At 36.3% G+C, this 11,227-nt stretch overlaps 1 protein-coding gene across 1 annotated transcript; it reads left to right on the forward strand.

The window, feature by feature from the left end:
* LOC145493776 (glypican-4-like) lies at positions 1 to 10,985 on the forward strand. The gene is made up of 6 exons (XM_081473233.1): positions 1 to 443; positions 622 to 786; positions 5,682 to 6,376; positions 6,782 to 6,918; positions 7,482 to 7,613; positions 8,062 to 10,985. The coding sequence occupies exons 1-6, from the start codon at positions 290 to 292 to the stop codon at positions 8,468 to 8,470; spliced, it is 1,692 nt and encodes a 563-aa protein (XP_081329359.1). The 5' UTR covers positions 1 to 289; the 3' UTR covers positions 8,471 to 10,985.
* Positions 10,986 to 11,227: the final 242 nt, after the last annotated feature.

Raw genomic sequence — 11,227 nt, forward strand, 5'->3', positions numbered from 1 at the left:
TGAATACGTAATGCAGCAGTGTAATTGTCCAAGCTTGTCAACGGGAACAAGCGAAGTAATTAGCGCGAACTCTGATCACAAGCACAGCGGGTGAATTTATGTTTTACTGCTTTCCCACTGCTAAGAATTAGTCAAACATTTACGGTGTGAGCTTTCGAGCGAGTTCGACGGCGAATTTAGGCAAGCAGAAGGTAATCAAAGCTCAAACTACGTAGTGCGGCACCGTGTCTGAAGTGGCAAGATTTTGTGTTTAGAGCACAGTTGATTGCGTTTGGAAGATTTATCAACAATGGCCTCTTTCTACGGATTTCTTGTTTTGCTGGCTTGCGTTTCTTCTGGTTTTGGTCAAGATAATGATAAGCAACCGTCCTGTACAACAGTGAAGATGGCCTACAGACTAAAAAGACTAGCAGAAAGTGATGTACCTCAAGCGGCGGTAGATGGTGAGCGTGAAAGTGTGCCATACCAACACAGTGTGCTTATAAATATGTGGTCTTTTAGTTGCCAATTCTCAGTGATCTCTACATTTTGTTAATATTCTTTTCTCGGCATGGGGTGGCAGTTAGTGAAGTTTGACTTTAATTCCGATAATATCGCTAACACATTTTCTCTTTACCGTAGGAGATGACCTTCGCGTCTGTCCGAAAGACAACGGCAAGCAGTGCTGCTCGCAGCGAATGGAAGTTCGCTTCGGTTCCTTGGCTGGCAACGATTTCGACAAATCGGCGTCGTCAAAAGTTAGGGAAATCAGAGGTCTTTTCAACGAGCAAGCCAAGACGTTTGACGGTGAGCAATTCTCGACAAAATGTACAAAGTGTTAAAAGAGTGCGGATTAAGTTTGCGAGTGAAAAATCTGTTAATGGGGATTCGTTTGAAATAACTTATTGCTTGGATCGGTTTCCACGCTTTCCCCAATAAGTTCATTTCAAAGAAACTTCGCGCGCGTGTTGAGTCATTTCGGACTCGATTGCATCTGTGGGATTTTCGCCTCTAAGGGAATTTCACAAGGTCATTTTCTTAATATAGGTCGATCGGGTTTGCTCCACAGGAAATTGAACAAAATTCATAAGTAAACATTGATGTGCCTGCTTGATGATACTTTGCGTATAAGCCTGAAGCAATAATTGTGTCTCTTCAAATATTCTGTCGCTCCGGTTTTAGTTAATCCCTGAATGCGCCAAACAGAAAGTACGCTAATTTTCGGTTTCTTGTTTCAGTTTCTTGTAGCTATGTGAAAATCGCACGCCTCTAGATTTGAGTCGTGGAAAAAATCGAAGCGTTAGAAGTGATTTGACGCCGTTTAGAAATTATGAAAGTAAATAATGATAACTGAAGGTTCTGTAACTTTATCTTCATATCTCTTCTTTGGAATGTCGGAGAAAACAGGCTTAAAATTTATCAGGTTTGGTGAGTTAATCTCCCACGAAACAAACTCCTCCTTTTTACTCTGATTTCAATACTCCGCGAGCTTGCGAAGATCTTCTGCGTGAACTTTTAAGTACAAAGATTCCATTTTGAAATGAGTTTGTCAAGAGTGCGTGCTGGGAGCTTTCGGCAAGTGCGAAAATTGTGGTGTTACATTACTCTTCCTCCCTTGACAGATTTCCATCTTTCAATTTCAACGTGCAACGCAACGTGCTCATTTGGCCGAACTTTAAAAACGTCAAGCTGGCGTGTGCTGTGTCCGTAGGACAATCAAGGCTAATAATAAACCTTTGCCGTTGTACCTCATGGCACATGTTCGAAGACAAATAATAGAACTGGAACTTTTCGAATACCCCCGTTGGTGGGTCACAAAAATAATCATTCGTATCCCTTTTGCCTTGTAATCCGAAGTTAGTTGTAAATTTAGAATCGACTTTTGTTCGGCACAGTGCGCCATCGCCCGAGGCTATTGGATATTAAGATTAAACCAGAGTGAAATCTATAGTTCTTTTATTGTGGCCTTGATTGTTTTCCTAATTTCGCGGTTTACTCAAGATCAACGAATACGTGAAAGCAAAGCCAAAATATTGTATCTGTGTGAGTAAAGTGCTCACCTTGGAAGATTTAAAGATCTCCAAACAGATACTCGTTGTAGATTTATTGGTGCCATTTTTACAGACCTAATTTACATGGCATCAGCGCATAAGATATCCTGTTATCAACTGTTTTGAAATATTGAAAAAGAGATCACCAAAAAGTAAGAGTTCTGCTCATATTTTAAATAACTGTTGGAGCCTTAAAGACTAAACGTTGCTAGAATTGGTTTAATGAAATAATACATTTTAGCATTTGTTTTTTTTTTGGAGAATTTTTGATAAATATTTTTTAATATATTTTTTGTGAGGGAAGACCTTGTTTGATATTGACCATCCAAGTTTTTATGTAAAACACGTTATTTTCTAGCTGAGCGCATTTACACGAGTAATACTCCAGGCCTTTCTGCAATATTATTGATTTTGGTATCGTGCTTGATTTCAGCAAGTTTAAAGATTTTCATAGAGCTCTGTAACCATGATTTACGTTCAGTGTAATTTTCAAGACCCTACGCACATTGTAGGGGTGTCTTAGATCGGTTTGTGGACAAACTATGATTACTACTGTAAGGAAATAGCTATCTTCCTTTCTGGGTTTCCTAATACCAGCATGTATAAGAAGGGATTGGTTAGGGTGGAAGACTTCAAATCTGTGCCTGTCTTTTGAGGCCGCCTTCGAATGGAATTGAGATATAATTAGTTTAGAATATTAATGATTATCCTTTTTAATTATCAAATACAAACATGTTGGGAAATTGATGGCAAATGTCACAGTTTTTCTGAGAAAAGGGGCTCCTGATGAAAATGTCATCGCTCAAAGTATTTCAATTTATCGCTTCATCTGAAATATTTCACTGAGATACCTTTTTTAACTTTCCTGACTCCAAGGAGCATACCTGTGTATGTCCTTTGTTAAGTTTAACATTTTGATGTCCTTGAGGCTGATGCCAATAATATTTATTTTGTTGAACCCAACTTTCAGATTCAACCATCCATAAAAGTTACTACACCCTAAAATCTGTCCTAAGTTGTGCTAGGTTACTTCATTTCATGGTACCAGTGGTAAAAATGCCTTCATGTGTTGGGCTTATTTTGTTTGTGTAGAGCAAACATCAAATTGAAAGTACACATGGGTCAAATTATTTAGCCTCAAAATCTTCCCTTGTCATCCTGTCTAGACCACAGGAATGCAAATTTTCCATGGATTTTGAAGTTAATTACGAACTGGCACTGGTTTATTGTATGTGTTTAAAAATATAAATGTTTGGAAAGTATTGAGTCTGAAGGAAAGGGTCCCATTTAATGATTGAATTAAGAATATCTAGTACATACTGTGTTTATTTTAGGATTTCTATGATGGGGTGATATTTTTTTGAAAATTTATAGCTCTTCAGTCAAAGTAGTGTAACGTGTGCAGACGACAACAAATTTTACTCCAACAGTTCAACAGCCTAGGACCTAAACCTACAGCTTACATGTACCAGTACACGGCAAGTCTACTTACACAAAAGCCACTACAACGTAGAAGTCTTGTGTATGTGCCCTGCATTACAAGTACATTTCTGCATTAAGTATTGGTGGTATTTTAACCCTCCATTCAACTTGTGTGAGCATTACATTTAAATATAACTGTCGTACATATTAGCTTGTGCACCTCAACCCATGCAATCATTACATCTGTTTTGTTACAGTATTATCCAATTTGTTTATTGTGCTACCTCTAATTTTTTTTAACTGTATGAGACCAGTAACATTGTAATATGCAGATGTTCATGTCAGTATAACATGTTTTGTTCACAAGATAATAGAAATATGAATAGATTAAAGAACTAAATATTGGGGTCATCAAGAATTGACCAAAAGTTTTTCTTACCAGCTCAAGGAAAGGTATTTGTCGATGAAATAGGGCATGTTCCAGTGGCAAAATGGACAGTCCAATTGCAGTAGTTGTCAGATTTTTATCCAAAACCATTTCTTGCCAACTCAAAATGGGTTTATGGTGTGGGAGTAAGGAAGTTTCCAATGGTTAAGCTGAATATTGTTGATTTTCAGGTACTGTTGAAAAAGTGTACACCCAAATTGAATGCAGAATAAGTAAAATTCAACAGACAGAAAATACAGAATGATACAATTATTATACAGTTTTTACCATCCACATCTGGGAGATTCGCATCCCGTCTGAGAGACTCTCAGTCTATTATATTTGATGGGATGGAGCAAGTAAGATTATCTTAAGTTATTTGCAACATATTTCTAGCTCAGCGGGATTCTAAGAGGCATATTTTCTTACTATATTTTTTGTTTTCTAGTTATGTCAAATATGTCTAAAAGACAAGAAAAAATCTATTGATGACAAAATTTCTATATTTTTAAATGATCTGCAAAGTAAATTTATGGACAGTTTTTTCCCAGCTGGATTGAAAACCACATTAATATTTAACGGTCTGGTTTGGTAGACATAACAGGTGCTTTCTGTTGTCTGTTGGCTTGTTGAACCTGTTTACTTTCATCAGGTCTTGTTTAATAGGTGTTACTTCATTTGCTCCAGTGAAAAAATGGAATGATAAATAATTGATTGCGAGAAATTTTAGTGTGAAGCATTGCAGCTGTTTATTGTACGAGTCTTGCTGGAACGCTAAGAGATTGAAATGTGCAATGTGCATGCATCTTTTGAATAATTCAGTTTTGAAATGCAGAGTTGACAAATACATACAATATTTTTGGTTTCTATACCTGTTAATTGCTGTGGCCATTGATTTAAAATGGCTTATTTTGAAATTTGTTTTGACCTCTTGTAAAATCCTTAATAGTGTATATCATTCTATAGGTTATCCGCATCTCCATATTTAGCCATTGAATGGATTTGACTATTCTGCAGTCCCAGCCATAACTCCTACATAGTTGGTGTTTGGTTGAGGTTTAAAGCAGCCTTTGGCTTCACCTCTGAAGTATTTAGGGTAGTAAACAATGTGGCGTCCAGGTTTCTTTCACTTGCTGTTGCTGTGCCATGTTGAGTCCTAATAAGTACAAAACAGTTGTCTGTGGTTTCCACTGCATATATATTTATACAGATGTGCATGTGCATGAGTTATTGACTGATTGTTTAATGTTAAACTGTGGTTGTACTTATTAATAAGTTGAACATTATCCTCATAAAGCAGTCGTCCAAATATGGCAAGTACATATTGAGGTATAAAGAAAACCAATTTTTGTGCTTGCCCTTCAGGCAAGTTGTGACTTTCATTAGATAATGATGTACTAACCTATGATTAATTTTCACTAGCCCCCTAATAATTTCATCTTACAATACAGTATAGTTTCAGTTATTTGAATTTCCTCAAAAATTCCTGAGAAACTTCACTTGCTCATCAGACAGGTGAAGGCCAGAATTAATCCACAGTCCCAACTGCAGAATTCTCGGACCCTGGGCTATTGGACAGGACTTTCTTTGCATGCTGCATATGTAGCATGTTTTAGACCCTTTGCCCCCAATAATATTGTATGGGGTAGAGATGAAAACTAATTTAGGATATTTTTTAGTGACCCAAATGAGGACTCGCAAAGCCAAATAATAAATGAAGCCCAAATAGAGTCCTATTTGTAATGAGTAATTTTTGTCCACTGTTGCTTAATTATGTTCTTAATTGTTTTTTTTTGGTACAGATTACTTTCGTGGATTGATCAAGGAATCCCAGCAAGAGTTACACACAATGTTTGAGAAAATTTATGGTTCCCACTATGTGCAGAACACCAAGATATTCATGGATTTGTTTGTTGAGCTCACAAAGTACTACAATGGAGCGACAAGTTCAGATGTTTCAAGTATCATGAATACCTTCTTCAAAAATCTAATGCGTCGCATGTTTGAAATCATGAATGGCCAGTTCCAGTTCACCAGTGCATACCTGGATTGTGTCTCGCGGCACATGGAGAAACTAGTTCCTTTTGGAGATGTGCCTGAAAAGTTGACACCGCAAGTACGAAAAGTATTGATTTATGCAAGAACTTTTACACAAGCTCTTCATGCAGGTAGAGAAGTCATCCACTCACTTGAAAATGCTGTTTCTTCCAATGACTGTAAGAATCAGCTAATCAAGATGAAATACTGCTCATGGTGTAAAGCAATGACATCATTAAAGCCTTGTTTTAAGTTTTGCACTGATGTACACAAAGATTGTCTGGCTGATGTGGCCAAGGTCAACACTCAATGGCAAAGATACATGACAGCATTAAATGAGCTCCTGGAGAAGCAGGCAGGGGCAACCAACATTCATGACGTAATGACACGATTACATCTGAAGATTTCATTTGCCATCATGAACTTCCAAACTGAGAAGTCAGAAGATGTGAGAACAAAGGTAAGAGAGTAAAAACTAGCTATTTAATGTCTAGTTTATCATGATTGTTTCAGATTATCTCAAACAGCATATCAAATATACACCAACAGAAGGCTTAAATTTTATTCAATTTTTAAGAATCAAACAAAATGCTCTGATTTAATTATGCAAAATTTAGGGAATCACAGCCTGAAAATTGAAACTGAAAGATTTTGCATTCCAGAAAAAGAAAACTTCCTTTGGCTGCTTTCTGCCTTGTTTGCACTTTACATAACTGTAATGGTGGAAGTCAAGTTTAATGGGAAATTGTCAACAGACAAGTTTCCTCTTCAGTAATATCCACTCATGTTATTTAATCATGGAAAATTTTTTCTTTAGTGGATAAATTTATCAAACTGTCTTTGTGTTGTATATTTGGTTTCTCAGGTATTCCAGTCTAAGGAATGTGGAAGTCCTGGTCGCACGAAGCGATCTACAGATGATTTTTTCCTAGAAGGCAACAGCAGACAAAGAAGAGATGATGAAGCTTTAGCTAGAACGTCTTCACAAGTTAACTTGGATAGGTAAGTGGAAAACAAAATTTCTCCCTATGACATAGGTTCAAAACCCCAGTAAGCAGGGTCTGAGAATTGAGAAAGTGAGCCTGCAGTTTTTTTCACCATGAACCATGTCAAGAACAGAAAGAGGACCTTATTAATACATGGCATTTATTTGAGGACACTGCTATTTATGAGGACTCATATGTTTAAGGGTACATCTCTGTCCAGCTGTGGAAAGAATAATTTGTTACTAGAGTTAACACTAACCCACAGAATGGCAATTAATCTGGTGGATAGAGTTATCTACCCTTTGAATAACTGGCCCTGAGGATTGTTGTCATACTCTGATCATCTTACTTGGGAATCTATGATGTACTTGTATCAGAAAGCCAGGAAGTTGTTATCATGAACTATGATATCTCTTGGGCTTTTTTTTAAAGTCTTGTCTCCCTGGGTGTTGCTGACATGTACATACACTTTCACTAGTCTTATTACAAGTTACAATTTCCAATATTGTACTGCTGAACGCACATTTTACAGGTTAAATTTGTAATTTTAATATTTCATGAAACTGTTTCTTAACCTAGATTGAGTACAAACTACAAAGCAAAAATGAAGGTGGCAGATAACTTCTGGATTAACCTGCCAGAAAGAATGTGTGGTGACATTTCTGCTAAAGATAAGAACTCAGATTGTTGGAATGGTATTGGCAAAGGAAGGTAAATATTCAGCCAGACTTCATCTGTACGAAAGATTACCTGGCAACTTGAACTAACACCCTATAGGCATTTACATGTACTCCGAAGTGTGTTTGATTATTGTACTGAACGTAGAATTGCACCCTGCTCTGATGTCCCTCAACCCAAAGATAACTCACTTTTAAGGCTGCAGATATTATTTCTGAGCCTTGGACAGACCTCTAATTCATATGTATTGTGTTATAAAGTGTAAAAAGATACATATTAACTAAAAAAATTCAGTTTTATATTTGAAAGCTAACTGTTGCACCTGAAGCCAGGAGATAGGAAAGGGAGGGGGGGGGGGGGGGGGGTCAGAATCTGCAAAATGTGTTAATAGTTGATATAGCTGTCACCAAAATAATTGAAAAAGAATTCATTACTGTTTAGTGATTCTAGTAACATTGCATCTCTTTCCTATCTTTACAAGTTACACAAGTCCTGATGATGGAGGGAATAACATTGAAGGTGATCCAACCACAATTGTGACTAAAGCAATTGCCAAACTAAAAGAATTAGAAGACCAGTTAGTTGCTGCAAAAGATGGTGATGTAGTCAATGTTATTGACAATGATGATGATGATGATGAGGAAGGAAGCTCTGGTAGTGGAAGTGGAAGTGGAGAAAGTGGAGAAAATGTGATCCCAGAAAACACAGAAAAGCCAAGTACTTCAGAAAATGACATTGATGACAAGAAAGAGAATGAAAATACACTGGGAGGGGGAGTTGGTGGACAACCCAATGCTGGATCACAGGAGAACTCTGCATCACGACATGCTATGGGGGAATGGCTACTCTGCTCATTAATATGGGTACTGAGTTTAGCATTGAGAGCATAATGGAATTAACAGATGGAATTTCATCATAACTACTGACACAAAGTGTTTACGGTGTTATCCACCACTCTTCACTGTGGATTTACAAAAAGAGCCTTTAGTTTTGATACCAACTACAAGACAAACACTCCCTCTTCTCATTGAGGGAGTTATGTCTACTCATCAACAAAAGCCCCTAAAAGCAATAAACTACATGTCACAAGAATGATACTTCAAAGATAACAAACTTTTTCATTTGTAAACAAGGGATTTATTTTCTACAGAAAGTTACCAGAATGAATATAAATTAACATGTAAATTTTGAAGTTTGCATGACCATGAAAAAATTACCAATTCCAAAACTTTCTTATCCTAGTTTGAAATTCCCAGTTACAAACTCTCAAGATACGTGTAATATTTCACATCAATTTTGAGTTAGCATAATCCATAGTTGTTATGACTCGTCAAATTAAGCTGTACATAGAATTGCTACCATTTAGCAAGCACAATTTTAACACATGTGTGCTTTCACATTTAGAACAGGTTGATAAAACCAGGTAGAAAATTTTGCCAAGAAAATTTTTATGGACAAAACAATGCAGTCAAACTACTCTACATTTCTCGGGCAATTCAAAAAGTAAAGTAGACTTTTCCATGTTTTACTCTTTTTAATAAGTAAACATTCTGTTCTGCTGGGAAGGAGTACAAAACTGTAAATCTTTTGGGAATATGACAATTTAAGGCAGTAGTTCAAGCAGTAAAAATGTCCAGTCTTAAGATTAGGCATCTGTTGGGGAATTAATATCTGATTTGGAAAGTGAAATGCTACATTTTTAAGTTATTGAACTGACATGAGAAATTGCTACTAAGTTCAGGCTGTATGGCTTAAAAGTATACATCCATTACTGCTACATTATGGACACAGGAGCCATGTAGATGCTCCAGAAAGTTGAAGAGAATTGTCCTTGCATTAGACACTTGAAACACTTATTAAGTGGTCTAATGGGTAAATGCAAAGGATTTGCGCAGTTTTTGCTTTCAATCTGTCAATCAGAATGACACATTGTTACTGACAAGGTTTGTCCTTTGGCTTAGTGCTATTTGAGTTAAAAATTATTTATCGTTGTATGTGGCTGCTGAAAAACCAATTATACATGTTTCTAGTTTCATGACACCTGTCACTTTCCCTCAAACCATTTACGATTTATGATTTCTTCTTAAACACATCTGCATTATACTGCAACAGGCAAATTAAGTTATTGGATGAAATTTTATTCCAGTCATGAACTAGAGTGAGTATTGTGACTGTTATTGTTCAAAATGTGAAACGCAACAATATAATGTGACAACCTGAAAATAATTATTTTTTTTGTCAAATCAACCTTTTTTGTGCATTCACGAGTCCACAAAAGAGAAAATGTTTCAAATTTTGTTTTCAAGTGCGCTAGCTTGATTACTGAACTTTGTGTTCTGACTTGGAAAACTGCCTTTCACAGGCACCTCTCTGTCTAATCACTTATGGGGTATGGGGGTGGGGGGGGGGGGGGGAGAGGCAGGGGCCACCAAAAGAATAGGGAAACAGGGGCGTGTGGAGAGTTTTTGGGAGAAGGGGATATGCGTTGAGCAACTGTCTTTTATACGTGTATGCTCATATTTGTATTGGGTGTATTCTCTGGACATTGTAAATTATTTTTGGACTGTCTTTTCATGATTTTTTTACACCACTTGTTTGATGATGAATGGTATTTCATGGTATAACAAATTTTTGATATTTTATTTATTTTAATTTGTCTTGAAAATATTTTTTTGAGGAAGAAAATTACATTATGCATCATTCACTCTTCCCCATCGTTTTTTTTTTCTCTTTGGCCTTAAACTGTGGAACTTCTGAATTCTCATTACTGTTGAGAATTTTTTTGTTTAATCAACTGATTTTAGGAGAAATCTGGTGTTAATCAATATGGAATGATGCAACTTATTTCAAACAAAATTGTGTGAAATAGGCAGTAAAATGTTTTGACCAACCACTAGAAGCTTTTTGATGCGATGGTTATTCCAAAGTGGTTATTTAAGGCATGTTTTTAACAAGAAGATAGAGTCATTAGTTGGGGGTTTTTGGAAGAGATTTATTTTGTTACTTTATCTCTGACAAAAATAATATTCAATAATTTCAGCAATCGTTTAAAAAACAGATTAAAACTATATTGTAGTGTACATGACTGTAGTTTTAGTCCTTTAAGTATTTTAATGTAATAACCCAGTGCAGTGACAAAGTTGAGCTAAAAATGTTTGTTTTCAAAACCCTCTAAAGGAACAGTTTTAAAAGACGATGTTCTCCCTTTTAAGGGGAAGCTTGTTTGTGTGCAGTTTGTGTCATCTGAAACAATATCTTGCCTGTTCTCAGCATTAATGTCTTAATATGTTTTTACACTGATTGTTAAAAGTTGTCAAACAGTTGTGGTTAGTATGTCATGAGCAGACACTCTTTGTATATACCCACCACAATTTCCACATAAATAAAACTCTAATATTCATCCAATATTTTCCTTGTTGTCACTTGTAAGTTTTTTTACAAAGGGTTGATGTAGGTGTACATGTACACTAGGTGTCTCCTTGGAGTGTTATGGAGATTTTGCAACACTGGGGTTCTCTCTCTTAACTCAAGTCTTGGAAACAATAATTATTGTTCTCACAGTCAATAAGGTATGTGAGGTGCCTTGCATCTCTTGTTTTCTCAAGAAATGCCATTTACCATTTTCTGGTCGCTTTTGGTTTGTGCTG

This window comes from Orbicella franksi, chromosome 7 (assembly GCF_964199315.1).
Source record: "Orbicella franksi chromosome 7, jaOrbFran1.1, whole genome shotgun sequence".
NCBI classification, from domain to species: Eukaryota; Metazoa; Cnidaria; class Anthozoa; order Scleractinia; family Merulinidae; genus Orbicella; species Orbicella franksi.